We start from the raw sequence: 18,954 nt of genomic DNA on the forward strand, positions 1-18,954 counted from the left end.
CGTTTTTTAGGCGTCAGCTGCAGTGACGCCGGCCTGTGTCTGTGTGAGTGAGTTGGGCCTCTGTTTGTGTGTCTGTGTGAGTGAGGCGATTGGGGCTGAGAGGCTTGGAATGGTTGCCACATTGAATTCGTAGTTATTAATGCGTATTGAAATGCACGTATATAGCCGATGTGAGTGAGAGTGTGCCCCGGAGTGTGTTTGGTGTAGTATTCATAATTGCACTTGTGTGCGTTCCTATCTGCCCGTGTTAGTGTGTGTGTGGGTGGGTGGTCGGGTGTATTTGTGCGACTGTTGTTTTGTTTGTATTCAAAGTCCACAAATGCGAGTCACGCATAGCCATAAGCCCATGCAGGCAGGCAGCCCTAGCAAATGTATGGCCCACTCCATTTTTTTCCCAAATACTTTTTTGTACTTTTTCCGATGATGTACAACTGTATGGGTGGATATACGTGTGTGGTCCAGCGCTGCGTGCGCAAAAAAAAAGACAGAAAAAAAAACAAAAACAAAACAGCATAAAAAATGTTTGGACATCCAACAAAATATGCACAAAAAAAGGATACAAAACATACAGAAACGAACTGTACAGCGAGCTTGGGCAAAAACGAGTGCGAAAAAATGGCATCAAAGCACGTTGACAGTGTTGCCACGTGGTGATAATTAATTTTCCACACACAAAAGTTGATCAAAACGTTTTTTTTCCCCAACTGTGTTGCATATGTATAGGAAAAATGCATTTTATGGAGAAAAATATTAAAGAATAAGTTTCTGGAAAATGGCAATTTTTGAGGATATTAATCCATTTTCTTTTAAAATCCGATCTGATCATAAAAAATAGCTTTCGCTTCTCCGAACGAACAACATACTCGAAAGTACAACAACAACCTGTTAAAGACTTCCTCCGCTATCGTTGAACTGTCTAACCCAATTCTAGTTTCCCACTAAAAAACAACAAATTTATAATAAATTGTATTTTTCAATGGCAACTCTGCTATTTTTTAAGACTCTCTCTCGTTCACTCCAATTCTCTTTGGAAACTTTCCTAAAAAAAAAAAACAAAATCTAAAAGCGAAAATACAACATCAAATGCAACAGCAACAGCAACACCAGTGGGTGGTGGGGAAATGTCTGCAAAAAAAAAAAATGATTGTGTTTTGCAAACGGGGGGGTCAAAATGCACAAAGAATCCTTGCAGCGTGCCCGAGCGAGATGCAGCTATCCAAAGGAAAAAATTTATTTCCTGTGGCAGGAAAAAAAATTGGAAAAAAAATAGGGGCGGCCGAGAGAAAAAAATGCACAGCGAATGGAAATGGAAAAAACTGCTAAAAAAAAAGGGGGGGATGTGAAAAGTTGAGGAAGGGGTGTTGAACAAGAAGCTGAGGCAAGGTTGCAATGCGAAAAAAAGAACTTAGAAACATCGGCAACGACGGCAGCAGAAGACCAGCGTCGACGCCGGCATTGGTGGTGGGAGGAGTGGGGCGCGTATGTGGGAGGTGGGGTAGCTGATTGTGAGGTGGTTGCTGCTACAGCAGTTAAGCCAGCTCGGTGGCTTAGGTCAGGGCGGAGGCTGCTGGCTTTGCTGCTTCCCCTGCTGATGCTGCGACTGCCTGAGGTGCTCTTATGCTTCTCCCCCCTTCTGCTGTCTAAATTTTTTTTTTTTGGGGAGAACAGAGCTTTTTTTTATGCCGCCCCATGTCAGACTGATTGAGTGCTAGAAAGCGCAACCACAGAACTGAGGCAAATGAAAACAGTTGCCTACTTCCCGGCGCCTTTGATTAAGCTGGCGCTCTGGCTAAAATATCGCCTGGGATACGGGCTAAAATACTAATGATTTCGTTAACTGTTGACCAATGACAAATTAAAATAAACAAAAATAAAAAGCAAAATAAAAAAAAAATGCAAACAAAGCCGGGAAAAGTAAAGGCAAAGACAAAAACAAAAACACAGCCGGCAAAGTCAAATGGAAAGCGTGTACTCGCCATCTCGCTCTTCGCGTCCTGCTGTCCCTGTCGGGCAATAAAAAAAAAAGTACGCTCGCATCAAAGTCGAACAAAACAAAATGCAAAAAACCGGGAGGGGGGGCAATGAGGTGGAGGTGGGCAGACAGGATATTTGGGGCGGCAAAGGCTAACAGCGAAAAAATTTCCTGTGCGTCTGTGTGAGTGTATTGGCATGGCCATTGCTGTGAGAGTGTGTGTGTTTGCGAGTGTTGTGATTCTGTACAAGTGTGTATGTGTGTGTGTCTGTGCGTGGGTTTGTCGCCGGCGCAAAAATTCCCCTTTATTTTTTTACACAATTTTTTTCCGCGTTTTTTAGAGTCCCCACTCCTCGGGGGCTCCTGTCCCTGCCCCTGCCCCAGCTGCCGTCCATACCCCATCCCCCTGCCATCCTTTGAGTTTGGGTCAATGTTGGCGCTCTCTGTTGGCAGGTGGCAGCGCTGTCGACGTCGCAGCATTTGAATAGCGCCGACAGAGAAGCCGACTGCGACGTTGCCGCTGCCTATGCAACCAAAACTTTTTTTTTCTCTGTGTGCGTGGAATATTTTTTCGGTTTTTTACCATTTTTGTTTTTGTATTTCCCTTTTTTTTTGAGTTCGCTTAGTTGGCGCTGCTGCTGCTGCTGCGGCCGCTGCTTTTTTTCGAAGTTACCGCCAGTTTGTATCTGTGTGTGTGTGAGTGGGGCTGCTGCTGCGACTGATGATGATGTTGTTGTTGTCTGTGTCGACCGGCGGCGGCCTTTAGTAAGCCAGGCCCACTCCCACAACCACTACCACTGCCCCATACCCACCCACACCCACACAGATACTGTCGCTGCTGCTGCTGCTGCGTTTTGAAAAGCTGCAGTGGTGTTAGTGCGCGTTTTGTCTGTCTGCCTGTCGATGCCCCAGCGCTGCGTCGTGTATCTGTGTGTGTGGCTGTGTGTGTTCTGGCGCCCCCCAAAAATATATTGTTTCAGATTTTTTCATCATCGCTTTAGTTGAGTTTTTACATTGGTGACGGATCGTGCTCTCGGCAGCGGCTCGCTCGCTAAGCTCGGCCTTCCGTTTCGTTACGTTCCGTTCCGTTCAGTCTGCTCCGTGTTTTTTCTCCGTGCGCAACATGTTCCTTGAGCCCGAGACGCGATATCAACAAAAGATACAACTACTACAGTCGCACCAAGTGAAATAACCACAACAACAGCAACAACAATAGCATCGGTCACAGTCGCAGTCACGACAACAACAAAAAAATAAAAGCAACACCACGAAAAACGTCTTCGGAAAAACTCCTTCGCCTCCTCCGTCAAGAAAAAGTATCTCAGCCGCAAGAAGAGCGAAAGGACACGGGGGAAAAAAAAAGAAAACACAACTCACACACATACACAAAAGTGGGTTTTTTCTTGACTTGGTTTCGGTTTCCGTTTCCGGTAGTACGTGAGCGCGTTTTTAGACATTTTCCGGCTCTTCCGCCACTTCTTCGCTCCGTTCGATTTGCTCCTCCCAGTGTGTGTTTATTTATTGTCGGCCAAGAAAAAATATCAAACGTCTGTGTGGCTTTCCCTCCAACTCAGGGCGTGTGTGTATGGGTGTATCTTAAGGATACGCGGGTCCTTGGTCACGTGCAGATACTCTGAAGAAAGCGCTGGCTTTGTTTTGCTCCGAGAGTGTGTGTGGTAGTGAGTAGGGGGAAGCTGGCGAGCTTACATATAAATAATAAATGTTCTTCGCCGGTCTCTTCCCATGTATTGGTGTGTTTGCACAACGTATCAGCTGTTCCTTGGGTTCAATATCAAGGTCGAAAGTCGTCCTTCTCCTTGGGAGTGCGTGTAAACAAACGGTTTGCTTGACAAATTATTCAGAAAAACTGTTATATTAAATATTGAATATTATACAAAAGAAATAATATTGGAAGTGAAAAATGACTCATAACATGAATGAAAATATTAAAGCAATCTCTAAGTTGGGGATAATCAACATTCTTTATTATTGTTTAAAATCAAAGGTGTTCTATGGTAATACATATCGTTCGTAACTTGTGTTATTAATTTCTAACGTGTTACAATGCAGAAACTTTGTTTTTTTGCAAAAATTAAGTCTTAAAAATAATGTACAAAAATCCATGATACCTGCCTTCTACTTTGTTAGAGGAATCCTGTATTTTAAAAAGGGTATGTCAACCTTCGATACCTATACAAAAAATTAAAATTGGCCAATTAAAGATCCATAATTATCTGAGCATCGGATGCTAATATCATATACCGAAATCTTGGCCAAGATCGTAACACTAGGATAGGCCAATCATAAAAATGAGAGTGTTTGGACGATCGTTAGGAGCCATACCTTGGCCGATCTACAGAGATTGATTTATTGGTTGATCGGCCACTTAAGATGAAAATTGAACAAGAAGATTTGTTCCTGAAAATATGTACCATTTAGTGTATGATAGCATTATTGTATAACTATTATAAAACCAGCTTCTTTAATGCGAAGCTAAGCTTTGCGATAATTCAGAGACTTTGTTCTTTTTTATAGAAATTATAACTGTTAGTAGAAATTCTGAGGGATTTGAGGACTTGAAAAAAATTCTGCCGGATATCTTTAAGGGATTCCTTGTAAAATTATTGATCTCTATTTAAAGCTTGAATTATTCCCAAATATAATAAATCATGCATTGTGTCTTGTATTTCTGGTATTGTACTTCTTGTTAAAACTATCTTGAATTTTGTATACCATTGCCTCTTGTCGCTTAAACTCCACTATATAAACTAATGGAAAGTACTTTTTCAAACAAATACCTCTATTCAACGAAAAGATATCCTTCTACTGATTTCATTTTTTATACCATGGCTTTATCCTTAAAAACTCGTTGGGCTGTCATATGTTACGATTTGAAATCTTAACCAAAGTCACAAGACTCGTTGGCTTGTCAGAATCACTGTCCCAGTCCAAAAAGCTCGATGACCAAAAATTTTTCAGTCGACTTCACTGATTTGAGCCTCGAGTTCGTTTGTGACCCAATCAAGCTTAAACAAATTGGGCACCGAAAAACACCTGATTCGGAGCTGGTCCAGGACAATTTTTGGGTATTTGACATTTGATATGCTGAGAAGATCGCTGGGCCACCGCCAGGGCAGAGAGCTGTGAGATTCTGGCTGGGGATGAGCCGTTAATCGAACCGTTTGGCCAGCTGGCATGGCATTGAGATGTTTTGGGCCAGAAATCTGGGGCTTGCGAGTGGTCGGAGCGATCAGTTAATCAAAGACTAGCGCTGCACCAACATCGTTTTTTCGGGTTTCGGATCTGAGCCTGCGGCGTACGCTTCTAATAAGCTGAAACATTATTTTTAATTAAGCGAACACACATAATATTAATTGCATATTTTAAGTGATGTGAAATTAATTAATGATTAGTGCAAACAAGCAGACAAAACAAACTCCAATGGTGCAATGTGAAATTATATATCATTAAAATGAATAAGAAATCGGCTATGTAAAAAAGGGTTAACCGTAAAGAAAAAAATTAAATCGCATAACATCGGGCAATGCATTTTTCATCAACTGACAAAAAAGAGCGAAAAAACAAGCGGAAATATTTTTGTGATTCTGCACAAGTTAATACAAAACCTAGAGAGTAGTGTGAAAAATGCATTAATCAGAATTAACAAAAAAATGCCAACAACAACGAATTATGAATAATAAAGGAGCGTGCAAAACTTTTTACACATTTTTCAATTAATAACATCCCCCGGAATCTGTACGTGAATGGGGAACCGGGTGAAAATATGGCCAAACCGCTAAATGTTAATTAGTTAAAAGCCCAAACTACGCATTAACACAAACGGAAACCCACCAAATCCCAACCCGTGGCACAAACAAACTCAAACCTTCTGCAAATTCAAACACAGACAGAGCATCATATTTTCCCCAGTTTTTCATTTTTTTTACGCTTTTTGTTTGAGATTTTTTTCCATTTTTTTCAGACTGCATTATATTATGTACAATGTTCTTATATATTTTCCTATATAATTTAAATGCTTATGTCAAAAAAAGTCAATATTTAGCTAACCAATAAAAGAAATCAGACTGCCTAACTGGCAGTAGGTGGTGTGGGCCTTGATTTATGTACTTTTTTGTGCGGAATAATGCGTGAAACATGTATTTCACGGTGACCATAGATCAGTCCGATAGGGGTTACGGATACCTTAGCACAACGTGAATAATTTCAAGAGATTGAAATCAATTTAATTAAACGTACATTAAAAAGAATAATCTGTTTACGGTAGGTATCCATTTCGAACAGTTAGTTCGGGTCGCAAAATTAATTTAAATTCATTTCACATTTCATATTTTGCTCGCTGGCATTCCACAACTTATTGTCGTGTCAATTAAATCTCAGAGAGGCTCTCGGCCATAGCATTCCATTTCCATAAATAATTCGTTAATCGAGAATTAACACTTGCAATAATTGAGGCAAGGCCACAATTCGAATCTGGGTGTCAACAGGCGATGCGTTGACAAATCAATTTCTCATTTTTGAATTGGCAAAAATCTAACCCACAAAAACTGCATTCAAGGTCAATGCTATGGACACAAAAAATCTGCTACAATTCAAATCTAATAAAACTAATAAAAACAAGATGGCAAAAAACGATTCAGGACAATAAATCCAACACGAAACGTTCACGCTTTATGAATGAATAATTTGTCGCGTTTAGAACTAGAAAGTCTAAAATTGGAGCATTTAGCATACAGCAAAAAAATACAGAAATAGAAATACTATTGAGGACTTTCACCTGGTAAATTCCACAGGATGTCTGCGGCGTGTCTGCGTCCAAATGCCTAGCTCACCGGAAAAAATCAACAAAGTGGGGGAGCCAGATATACGAGCCAAAGCGAAAAAAGAGAGGCAAGCATTTATACAAATATATAGAAAAAATCTAATCGAAGGCAGTCAAAAAAAAGAGAAATGCATAGAAAATAGAAAAATCGGGCTTTGCTTTGAAAAAAGGCACAAATAAAAACCAAAAAAAATTCAGATTCGTGCGAAAAAAATATTCCTGTCGCGTAAAAACGTGAATGATATAAGAAAAAAATGTGAAACAGGCGTACCAATTGAAAATGCAAAATAAAAAGGGAGCCGTGGAAAAAAATGGCGTTAGATTTAGGACAATAAAAGCAAAGACAAAAAATAGCTTTTCCGGCTTGGCGGTGCAGCCAGTCGAGACCAAAGCGTTTTTGCGGTCTCGTCGCGCAGGTTTTCCGTTCAGCTTCTTTTTTGTTATTTCGCCTTTATTTAATATTGGCTTTGGCAGTTGTGGCAGAATGTCAACAAAGAACTAACTGGAATTTAACATTTTTATTCTATTTTACGAAATGTTGCTCTTCCATAGAATAGAATTCCATGGCAATGAAACAAATTGGTATTTAGAGAGGTTTAGTACTAAAGATAGTTTTACTTAAAGGTTTATGGTTTAACTGGTTATAAGGACCTTTTTGAGTCCCTAATTTGTTTAGTTCTCCGAATCTATTTCTTTTATCAGTTGACAAAACAAAAAATGATTTTAGTGATTTTAAAAAATATTACTCATACAACAGGTAGTACCTGTCTCATGATTCAGACGCCTGCCAATTTGTATTCAATATATTACTTTAATCTTATTATACAGTGAAACATTAACCATAAACACAAAATACAAGCCATTTTTCAATAAAACAAATCCAATATATTTGGACAAGATTACTCATACGCCGTGTATGATTTAAAACCAACAATACAATTGATACAATACTATATAAAAACTAAATTAAACAAAAGTGCATAATTTAATTCAAAAGAATTATATTTAACAAGTGATTACATTTTAGGAATAAACTTTAAAAATATATTAAAAATATCACAACATCAAACTTTAAGTGAAAGTAAAGTTTTCAAAAATTGATTTAATAATCAACCACATGGAAGGCCGACTGATCGAATATCGGCCGATTGGCGGCGGCCTGGACTACCATCACAACTCGCCGCTTATTGGAGAGATCCCGCCAGCTGGCGGAGATTACTCACATGCGGTGCATCGGTCCATTGATCACCTGCGGAACAGTTTGAATGAACGGGTGGCGCTGGGTCCTCTGAGTGTCTTTTCAAACACGGCCGATCTTCGAAACTCCGTGCTCACCTATAGCCAGCAGCCCCAACAACAGCCCCAGCCACCTCCACAGCAGCAGCAACAGCAGCAGCATCCGCAGCAGCAACATCAGTATCAGCTAGTGCCGGAACCCAAGCCTAGCATCACGAACCTGGAGAGCAGTGTAGCCTCCTCGGCGGTGAGTGGATCGGTCAACAGCAGCCAGCAGAAGCATGTCAACGATCCGGTGGTGAGCAGCAGCAGCGGCAGCACCACCACAGCCTCCTCGGGAAGCGCACCCACCGGATCAACCAGGGGTCGCAAGTCCCGCATCTATCCCAATCCCAACCAGCACATCATCGTCACGAGCAATAGCGTGGACAATGGCGGCATCCGGATGCTAAATGCTACGCTTAACGAGAGGAATGGCCAGAACCCGGCAGCTGGCTCCTCAGGTGGGGGAGGCGGAGTCTCAGCCACCGGTTCATCGGGCAACGGCATCTCCTCCTCCACCAGCTCGCCGCATCACATGACCCAGATGGATGTAAAGGACACCAAGGTGAAGAGGGATACAAAAATAGATAACGTCAAACGAAATTATTGTCAAATATTTTTAAACTCCGATCTTGGGAGTGTATTTTATGGTCCAACTTCAAATTCAGAAGGAAACTAGAAAATTGAAGGCCCAGTTATAGTTCATATATCATACATATATATTTCTTCATTACGGATAGAGTTTACATTTATAAAATAGGGTGTCATTTCAGTATTAAGTTAGGAATAGTTTTGCGAAAGTTACCAGCCCTACCAGCGTCAGGCAGCTGTCAGGAAGATGATAGTTTCTTAACCAAACCTGACCTCTCCTAACAAATCCGCATTTCTTTTCCACAGATCTTTAGTTCAAAGGCCGATCTCCAGCTTCACACCCAGATCCACATGCGGGAGGCTAAGCCGTACAAGTGCACCCAGTGCTCCAAGGCTTTTGCCAACTCCTCATATCTATCGCAGCACACGCGCATTCACCTGGGAATCAAACCGTACCGTTGCGAGATCTGCCAGAGGAAGTTCACGCAGCTCTCGCACCTGCAGCAGCACATCCGAACGCACACGGGGGACAAGCCGTACAAATGTCGTCACCCCGGCTGTCAGAAGGCCTTCTCGCAGCTCTCGAACCTGCAGTCGCACTCGCGCTGCCACCAGACGGACAAGCCCTTTAAGTGCAACTCCTGCTACAAATGTTTCTCGGACGAGCCCTCGCTGCTAGAGCACATCCCGAAGCACAAGGAGTCCAAGCACCTGAAGACGCACATCTGCCAGTACTGTGGCAAGTCCTACACCCAGGAGACCTACCTGACCAAGCACATGCAGAAGCACGCGGAGCGCACGGACAAGCGGCCGCCGATCGCGCCGGGTAGTGCAGCTGCTATTGCAGCAGCAGCCGCTGCTTCAGCAGCGGCATCTGGCTCTGCCACCGGCGGCTCTGGTAATCCGCCACCTCCCGCCAACCCCGCCCAGCACCAGCGCAATAGCCTGGGCCTGCCACCAGTCTCCATTGCGCCCAGTGACAATGGCTATTGGCCAAAGGTGAGTCCCGATTCGGCTGCCGCAGCCAATGCCATGGAGGTGATGCACCAGCAGCAGCAACAGCAACAGCAGCAGCAACAACAGCAGCAGCAGCAACCCCACCATCACCATCCGCAGCATGGTGTACCCCCCCAGCAGCATGTCCCGCCCCAACAGCAGCAGCAACAGCAACAACAACAGCAACACCACCATCCGCAGCAGCAGCCCCCACCTCAGCACGGCATGGAGGCCCACTATGCCCAGCCATCGGCGCCCAACAGCGCGCAGAGCAATGGACATGGACCGGAGCTACAGTCCCACCACAGGATGCCTGATCCGGTTCGAGAGGATATAGGTAAAGGATAAAATCTTTAACTTTGGATTTTCTATCATTTGGGGCATCTTTTGAAAAGTTTTGTATTTACCAATGAATTTTGTTTCCTCAATTAAATTTTATAGTTTCGACACCAAGCACTGTGGGTCCCTACGACGCCGCATCCATAACAAAAACTAGCAGCAACTCGGCCTTCACACCGATCAACTCCATGCCGCCGCACTTGAACTCGCTGAGCCACCACCCGATGGCACAGCGTCCTTATCTCTACGATGCCATCAGCTTTCCGAACAAGAACGTGAACCAGAACAACGCCAATGCTTTTCCCAACCAGCTGATCTCGCTCCACCAGATCCGGAACTACGCCCACCAGCCGGCGGGTCTGATGGCGGGGGAGCACCTGTTGGGCGTCAGTGTGGGTCCCGGGAAGGACAAAGGATAGCTAGGGTCCTACTTCTAAGTTGTCGGTCAACTTGTTATTTATCCAAGCGGAGTCGAGGCGTGCATCCTGTACAGTATTACTTTTGTAGTTAGTCGTAGCCCCCGAGGGGGGGCAGTGGGTATTTTTGTAGGTCTCGTTTCGGTTTAGTTAATGAGTTCCATCGCACTCAATAAGCAAACTGTAAATGGCTAACGATACGTATTCTATTTTGACCAACACCGTCCATGCTTATGTTAATGCTAGCTCCTGGAAACAGAATTTCAGTAGTGTTTGTGACAAGGATTGCTTGACAAGTAATCCTCAATTATCCTGAACCTCTATTCGGTCTATTGCATAGTGTAAATACTTATAATTAAAATGTATTTATTTTCGGTGCACAAACGGATCTCGCAGTCGTGAAGCAATAGCAAAGTTCAAAAGAGCTGCAAACTTAAAAATTTATATCTGTACATAGGTATATATACATCAACCTAAAATAACTAACCGGAAAACGTAATTTACACTCAATTTTCCACATTTATAGTTGTTTAAATGTATCGTATTAAATACAGACACTTCTGTAAGAAGCATAAATGTTAGAAGAAACTATGCGACGGAAAACAAAACTATTTTGAAAAAAAAAATTTCTTAATGTTAGCAGTTGGTAAACAGAACGATGATAAATGAACAAACAAAGCCGCGATCAGAGATGGTGTATTACTTTTTGGAAAGACTGAAGTGATTCAAAATTAACGAAAAATAAAACACTATACGAGCAAGATATAAAAATGATTAAAATTTAACATTTTAAAGAACGTTTTTATCGCAGTTACTAAGCAAACTGAATGTGTCCTATAAAATTTCGTACTAAACGGCAGAAACTAAACCTAAACGTAAATTCCAGTATAACAACATCAAATGTAATGTATTATTAAATAAAGTAATTTTAATTTAAATTTAAATTTAAATCTAAAATAAAATTAAAGTAATCCATAGATAGTGTTTAACTCCAGAATGCAATCTCTATGTAAAGACAAAACCGAACAAACAAAATACCTACAGTTAAGTAAAGTATATAGCAAAATGAACACTGAACTAGACACACAACACACACCACCCACACATGCATTAAATAGAAACAATTGGGGTATTCTGATAATCGAGCTAAATAATTATTGTTTTAAAAAACAGATTAAAGTTTACAGTACTATTCAAATGGCAGATAGTTCCCGAACGGCGTGCGATCCAGTAACGTTGCGGATACCCCGTCCAACTGAATACGCATACATAATTATATAATTGTCAATAGTAGATGTGTGATTCCTCAGTTGATGTACATTGATTTTCGATTAACCACAAAACTCATCCCGTAATAAAGTGAATTAAATGTTTCCCGCCTTCTGGGCAAGTTGTATATGATTTTGGATTTTCTCCACGAAGGCGCTGATTTGATATTTCTCCGAATCGCTTCCGATGAAGGCCTCCAGCATGTAGAGTTCATTTGATTTCATTGAGGTTATCGGCTCGCCAAGATGTTCTTTGAAGTCACCATGAGTTATCCAATTTCCTGACTTTTCCGCGACGGGGAGGCACAATGGACTGAAAAGAACATCAAACTCCAAGGGCTGGATCAGCTGCACCAAGACCAGGGGATAATCTACGTTTTTAAACTTTTCGCTGCAAATCATCATACAAGTTAATAAAACTATAAAATATCAAATTTTAAATATCTTTCAATATTCTTACGTAACATTGTAAATCGCCGAGACGTTGTGCAACTTATAAGGGTGCAATTCGTGGGCCTTAAAGGTGTCACTATACCTGGGACCCTGGGCAACCGTATAGAGCAATGGCTCATCGGGGTTAACGCTTCCAATGGTGGTATTCCGGAAACTACTGTAAGGGGCCAGAAGGATAAACGGCGACAAAACAATGGCCCTACCGACATAGTAGAAGACCGGCTCGTGGCCGCGCTGGAACACACTCATCTCCCACGGGTCCGGGTGGTCTTGATCCTTAAGCTGCTTGAAGCCGCACATAGGCCTGCACGTGGGCAAAGTCCTAATCACTTTCCATTCAGCACCATTGCCACAAACCTGCGTTCCATAATCATCTCCTGCAAACGAAAGTAATACGTAGGGTAAGTGTTATATTTGGGCTATCTCCTGAGTAAGAGCCTATGGATTCCACTTACCAGTATACCCTTGAGCGCAGGCAACGTTCATTTCGGTACCCATCACAAGGTAAGGCTGTTCGCAGTCCACCAGATTATCATTGCGGAAGCACTGTGTGAAGAGGACGTTGCTACCAAAGTGTTGGCATTGTGGTAAGCACTTGGCCAATTCATATCGCCATTTGTCGCCGTCGCAAATGTTATTTTCCTCCCCGTCCAGGCTGTAACCGTCGGCACAACGCAGCATGACGTGGCGTTTTTCGGGAACGTTGCCATCGGCTCCACGATAGGTAATTCCTAAAGCAAAATCCTCTGCCACCAACCTCGAGTCGTTTAGGTTGCACTGATTTACAGTCCACTTTGAGAGACCTTGGGGTGTGGGTCTTATTCCCTCTAAATCCGTGTCAATTAAATACAAATCACAAATTTCGGCAAGCTCATCAGAACCGTCCAAACAATCAGCGATATGATTGCACAGAGCATTTTGAGAGATGCAGGCACCATATTTGCATCTAAAGTGCGGCGGCGGGCATTCCATATATGAACAAATATCTATATTTTCATCAAGACTGTCCTTGCAGTCGCTTTTTCCATCGCAGACCCTATCCCAGGTAAGGCACTTGTTTCCGACTCGAGCCCCCTCATTTTGGCACTCAAAATCCCTATATTTTCTAATTAATGATCAATATTTTTCTAAATAGAAGTCGACTCACTCGCAATCTCCGGCGATTTCCGTATACTTTTGTTCCAGATCCTCGCCTTCTAAGCATAGTAGTTCGTTTTCGTCACTGCCGTCCCAACAATCTTTGTTTCCATTACATATTTGATTCATGGGTATGCAGCCTCCATACACACACCGAAAATGTGTCGTGTCATTACACCTATGGTTATAGCATTTTTGAAATGATTCGTCCAAGCCGTCATTTTGTTCCTTAACTCCATTGCAATCAGTCGCATCCTTTTCTATATAGCTTGCAACGGAAAGATCTGTTGGCGTTTTTAGTGAAGAATAATTAAAATCAATGGCTGAATTGTTTTTTTGTTGTTTTTTTTTCTTTAAAATCGTGGGGTATCAAAATTTTTACGTGGCTACTAAGAGTACTAGAAGTAAGATGCGTACCTAATCTGCGTGCTTTTTTTTATATATTCTTTTTATATATTCTTTATATATTCTCAGAAGACGGCCGACTTAGCTACTTATCTGGACGAGCGCTATAAAAAGATGTCATTTATGGGGAGGGGGCTACAAATTTAAAACATACTTGAGCTTCGTGGGTACTAAAAGAGTCTAAGTACATGCCAAATATTGTAGCTGTAACTCTTATAGTTGCGGAGATCCACGCGGTAATTGGACAGACGGACGGTCCGGCACACAAAAATGGCTGTATTGACTTAACTGACCAAGTCATGACATACATATATGCACATTTATCGTATAAGGCATTTTATATACCTAGCACATAAGAAACCTAGACCAAAAAATATAAAGTACATTTTTATAATCTTTTTTTTTCTAATCTTTGCCTAGACATAAGAATCTAATGGCCTTGATTTAGCAAAAATACATTTACTTATTTATTTTCAGACACACATTCCTCACTTCCAATTCGTTATCAGCAAATATAATAGGTTATTGCCCTTGCTCTTTTAAAAAAAATTAATTAATATTCAAAATTTTCCATCTCACCAACAACACACAAAACTAGAGTTATAATACATATTAAATTTTTTTTCGATATCATAGCTCAATAAATAAGGTAATATTTTAATAAATTGAGACGCGAAATTTTCCCACGAGCAGTATACCGTCACGATAGAGTGCTAAGCCTGTACTGAGGCTTTCTACAAGATTGATTCAAGCTTTTTGATGTGCTCTATGTGATACTGCTTATCAGTTAAGAGAGGATCATCTTGCAATAGGTAATCTTAAACACTTAAAGAAAATGTTTGACTTTTAAAGCGGGATCTAGACGGGTGGTTGGTAAATTACAAAAACACCAGAGTTTATGTTGTATTATACTTTTTATTACTGAAATTAACCATTTGATGTAGCTTACAATTAATTTTATATATAATGTAGAATTATACACATCTCATACAATGTTGGGTTCGTTTGCAATACCTAAACCACATGCGTAATTGGTTGATTCGAGTGCCTTCTTTTGAGATTGCATTACTCAATATTATTGTTTTTCATTAGACGAATTGAAGTTTTGATTGGACACAAATTGTAGTGGATTACCATTCTTTGGAACGTGTATATAGTTGCTTCTATATATATTCTTATGGTTGTACGTTCATACGTAGTCATTCAATGAAGTATTATGTTCTAACATTCAGTTCACAAAATATACTTAGAAGCGGGCTGGTGTCTATATATTTAGGTCTGTTACAATACAATTGCGATCAGTACACTCGGTATCAGTTTATGGATAATTGTTGGGCTCCAGCTTAAAGCTCCGCTCCTCGGGATTGCATTATCCTGCTTTATGAGTAGTGTCTACTACGTGGAGTGCTTATTGAGATCGGTTTGAGCTATGCGTGAGTTTTTATACTCTACAGTTTTCATGGGTATTTTGTTTCTACATTTACTATGCTGCTTACAATATGATTTTGTGTTTGTTATCTCCTCCGAATCATTATTTTTTTCTGACTTTCGTTCGATTTGTGTGTGGTTTTGTAGCTTTTTGGTGCTAAGCATTCTGCTGCGTGTCTCTCTAGATTCAATTTGGTTTTCGTTTTATTTTCATTTTTGGTTATTTTAAGGAGTACGTATAAATTGTGAAGCAGTAAGCTACTTTCCATCGGCTGTGGGATCATGGTACTTAACTTTTTTATGTTTGCTTTACAAAACGAAAAATGCCTAAAACAGTTTTATTCCATCAAACCAACGCAAACATTATGCTTAAGATTTAATATCATAATAAATATTTTATACATATGCATGGTTAATATATTTCCTTTGGTTTGGTTTTGAAAATCAAATATTTTCATCCATTGTGGTGGGCACATTAAATGGTACTTCTAATCCTTGATATGAAAAAATATATAGACATTCAAACAACACAAAAGCGTATAATTCTTCTTCTATACAGCAACAAAATCGGTGTCCACTATATGTAAGTTGTGTCTTTTTCTGCAGTTTTCTATTTTGAATTTTTCAAGCATTTATATGATGTTTTCTGAATTATCTTACACTTACATGCATCTTTTACGTCCTAAACATTTTCTAATACATTTAATTTACTTAGTGGTTGGTGTGGTAATTATATATTTCCGCATGGGACCACAGTCGCCCTCTGGGTTTAATGCCACGCATAGCACATCGTTAAAATAACATATCAAAAATAAAAAATTAAATCGATACAAATTCATAAAAATAATCTAAAGTATATACCAAAAATGAATACAAATTAAGACTGGGAACGAGCTCATACTCATGAACCGTACGACTCCCATTTCCGTGTCCGTTGCCGTTTCCGGTTCCGGTTCCTGCTTCGGTTTCTTCTCGCTAACGGTGCCAGCGCCCACGTGGTGGCATTAAAAGCCTCCCCTTGCCCGCCTACTCGTTCAGCTTGTGCCACTCGGCGATCTGCCGTCGGGGCGAGTTGCACACCTCATTCCAGTGGTTCAGAGCGGTGCTGGTGGAGTTGGGTCCTCCCAGCTCTAGGCGTCCAATAACCTATGGGAATGTCAACCATACCATTAGTGGTGCGTTAATAGTCGTCCATTAAGTTGAACCTACCTCGTTCTTGGTCACGCGATCCCAGTCAAGCAGCATCAGCTCCAAAGAAACACCCTCAAGAGTGGCGCCAGTGCCCTAGAATATTATTTAAAATATATTTGATTAATTTTATATTTTTGAATTTAAATGACTGGTAAAATATTTCTCACCTCGGCAGCGGGAATATCAAAGGCAAAACTCTCGTTGAAAACCGGGCTAAGAGTGCGCTTCTTCACGTGGGTCTTCTTCTTGGCTATGCGTTGGCCATTGTAGAGCAGATATATCTTGACGTACGGATCAGCCAGACCGGTCACGTCCATGCGCGGTAGGTTGCGGGCCTTCAGGAGGACCACAGTCAGACGTCCGGCTGCCGGTTGCCAGCAGAGCGAGATGAGGAGCTCACCCCGGCCCTGGGCGCGAATCTTCAGGCTGCGCGGCTGGATCTCCTTGCTGATGGACAGAGCCTCCTTGGAAATGTCTCCGATCTCAATGGATGAAAGCGGGCAGACCACCTCGCCGATGACGTCGTCGCGCGAATACCGATCGAAGCTAAGGATGACAAAGTGCAGGGACATATTTTGAAGGTCGTTCATGTTCAGACCGTAGAAGGTGAAGTCCTCATCGTAGACAGGATTTCGGGTGTTTCGCACGACACGGGTCTTGACCTTGTGCTGCTTGTCGGGCAGAAGTTGGAGCTTCACATACGGATCAGTGGCCGCCTGAGTGCGTCCGTTCATGCCAGTGGGTATGTCGCCTGTACCGCTCGAACCGCCCTTGCAAGGCAACCCCCGGCAACGAATGATGGAGACCATTAGAGCGTTCCTCTCGGCCAAAAAGCGCAACTTGAAGTATATGGTGCCCAGTTTGCCGTACTGATCGGTGACAGTCAACTCCTTGCCATTAGACAGTGCTTGGTCGTCCAGGGTGATGGTAACATTTCCATTGGCAATCGTCTCCACCGGCGAGTGGTGGTTTTGGTGGTGGTGGTGGTTATTGTGGTGCAGCGATTGCTTTATCCCATTTCCATCGACCACAGTAAGTTTGTTGCCGTTGTGCTGGTGCTCCGGATTCAGTTGGGGGGCCTCGTCCTCCTCACTGTACTTGGCGTTCGGCTGAGCGATCGGAGAGGTGGACTGATCCTGCATGGGGGAAAGGAGACTCATCTGCTTGCCGCCGGTGGGCGAGGGGGACTTCTTCAAGTAGTGAGGCGGCTGGCCGCTTGGCGATCGAACTGCTGTCGGACGTCGCGTCGGCTGGAACGGGAACGAGGCGTCATGTTGGTTCTGCTTCTTGTTCCGGATGCGCATCTGCTTGGCGCAGATGCAGGCCACCGAGGAGAGGACAGCAGCTGCCGTCAATCCCAGGATGGCGGGCACAACTGTGGGTGAAAAAGAGTAGGGTTATTAATTATAATTATGTTTTATTTATTGATAATTTAAAGCCAATTAAACCTTGAATTAAACATCTGAAAGAAACCAATAGGAAGGTAATCAAGATCTAAGCCTCTGAAGAGAATTAATAGGCTTTTTCACAGCGCTTAGTCATCATAGTTCGCACATACAATGTCAAAGAAAAAGTTTTCGAAACCACAAAATAGTTCTTTCCTTTTTATATATTTTTTAATAAAACTTAAGCCTACAAATAAGGCGCCACAGTAAAGAAACATTAACTTCTTTAACATCATGCCATAAAAAAATCCCAATAAATAATAAGCCCTTAAGTACATGACACATGCAGTAAGCACTTCCAGGCTTCCTTTGGCACCAAAACCCGAATTAATTATTCATGGCAAGAGGAAAAAGTTTTGGAAAACTTCTCTGTCACATTTTCGGCAACTTCTTAATGAGCAAATTGAAGAGATCTACCACAAAGGTTACATTTGATGCTGCAATATGTTACTTACTTGTGTCCATGACGCTAACATCTGGTATATACTCTTCAGCCATTTTTAATGGTTTTGGCTCGGGCCCCTCTCAGCACGTTCCTTCTCGATTTTCCTCGTAGCTGTGAGTGGAATAACAATTAGTCACAATTTGTAATAGATGATGAGGGAGGCGAAACTTGTGCAACTGTCTTTTCTGGCTGTTTGCAACTTTCCGTGGCACGTGAAAAATTTTCGTACAATCGATTTTGCGCACAAATGTATGCTAGAGGCTTTTTTTCCGTGGGTAGCAGATGCTCAGGTTATGCTAACGATTTGCTTTTGTTGTTATTTGCATTACTTTGAGAACCCATACATCTACACAGACACACTCTGAAGCAAATACACATACATACATGCATACCCAGAGGAGCTGCGGGTGCTCGCCTGGGTTGTATGAATCATCACAACCCCCGCACACACAAAATTGTTTTTTTTTTGCTTCTGGGATTCCAAAAACCCAAGAACTAAAGGGCAACTATAGTCACAATATTAGAAAATTTAATGATTTAAGTGTTCCAGTTGCTAGTCATTGTTTTATTTTTCAGCCAAGGTATTTTTGCAGCATCTGAAAGCTTTTATTTTGAGCTCCCTAGTGTCTTAAATGTTTTTTCATTTTATCCTTTTCAAGTCAATATTGTTTAGTTTAGTATTTTAACTCTCTTACTTTTGTTCAAAAAAAAAAAACCGCTGATATTATGTTTAAGTATTTAATATTTTTT

The 18,954-nt window shown here is 41.6% G+C and overlaps 3 protein-coding genes across 4 annotated transcripts in view; 1 reads left to right on the forward strand and 2 right to left on the reverse strand.

Annotated features, from left to right (window-relative positions):
* rn (rotund) overlaps window positions 1-11,526 on the forward strand; it is a 33,729-nt gene extending 22,203 nt beyond the window's left edge. The window contains exons 1-3 of one of the 2 annotated variants that reach the window (XM_017249153.3): window positions 7,884-8,655; window positions 8,988-10,014; window positions 10,119-11,526. In XM_017249153.3, the coding sequence (XP_017104642.2) occupies window positions 7,930-8,655; window positions 8,988-10,014; window positions 10,119-10,435 (2,070 nt within the window). In that variant the 5' untranslated portion in view covers window positions 7,884-7,929 and the 3' untranslated portion in view covers window positions 10,436-11,526. Of the gene's footprint in view, window positions 1-7,883; window positions 8,656-8,987; window positions 10,015-10,118 lie in introns of those variants that run through there. The other variant, XM_043211906.2, reaches the window with a different exon arrangement.
* A 36-nt stretch (window positions 11,527-11,562) lies between these two features.
* On the reverse strand, window positions 11,563-14,411 carry LOC108130605 (modular serine protease). Its single transcript, XM_070281424.1, has 5 exons — window positions 14,275-14,411; window positions 13,301-13,574; window positions 12,609-13,249; window positions 12,161-12,530; window positions 11,563-12,091 (listed from the first exon to the last, which is right to left on the reverse strand). Exons 1-5 carry the CDS (start codon window positions 14,327-14,329, stop codon window positions 11,797-11,799), a joined length of 1,635 nt encoding a protein of 544 aa, XP_070137525.1. The 5' UTR covers window positions 14,330-14,411; the 3' UTR covers window positions 11,563-11,796.
* A 179-nt stretch (window positions 14,412-14,590) lies between these two features.
* Window positions 14,591-18,326, reverse strand: Syt4 (Synaptotagmin 4). Its single transcript, XM_017249271.3, has 4 exons — window positions 18,215-18,326; window positions 16,482-17,689; window positions 16,333-16,407; window positions 14,591-16,269 (listed from the first exon to the last, which is right to left on the reverse strand). Exons 1-4 carry the CDS (start codon window positions 18,255-18,257, stop codon window positions 16,150-16,152), a joined length of 1,446 nt encoding a protein of 481 aa, XP_017104760.2. The 5' UTR covers window positions 18,258-18,326; the 3' UTR covers window positions 14,591-16,149.
* Between the last annotated feature and the right edge of the window lie 628 nt (window positions 18,327-18,954).

This window comes from Drosophila bipectinata, chromosome 3R (genome assembly GCF_030179905.1).
Source record: "Drosophila bipectinata strain 14024-0381.07 chromosome 3R, DbipHiC1v2, whole genome shotgun sequence".
NCBI classification, from domain to species: Eukaryota; Metazoa; Arthropoda; class Insecta; order Diptera; family Drosophilidae; genus Drosophila; species Drosophila bipectinata.

Bases quoted from the DNA above. Each gene is read 5' to 3' on its own strand.
- LOC108130605 (XM_070281424.1), bottom strand. From the start codon at position 14,329: ATGATATCGAAAAAAAATTTAATATGTATTATAACTCTAGTTTTGTGT. The intron at 13,250-13,300 runs GTGAGTCGACTT...TAGAAAATATAG, and splicing joins GAAATCGCCGGAGATTGCGA to GGATTTTGAGTGCCAAAATG. The intron at 12,531-12,608 runs GTAAGTGGAATC...TTTCGTTTGCAG, and splicing joins CTGCGCTCAAGGGTATACTG to GAGATGATTATGGAACGCAG.
- Syt4 (XM_017249271.3), bottom strand. From the start codon at position 18,257: ATGGCTGAAGAGTATATACCAGATGTTAGCGTCATGGACACAA. The intron at 17,690-18,214 runs GTAAGTAACATA...TTTCACCCACAG, and splicing joins TGTTAGCGTCATGGACACAA to TTGTGCCCGCCATCCTGGGA. The intron at 16,408-16,481 runs GTGAGAAATATT...ATAATATTCTAG, and splicing joins TTGATATTCCCGCTGCCGAG to GGCACTGGCGCCACTCTTGA.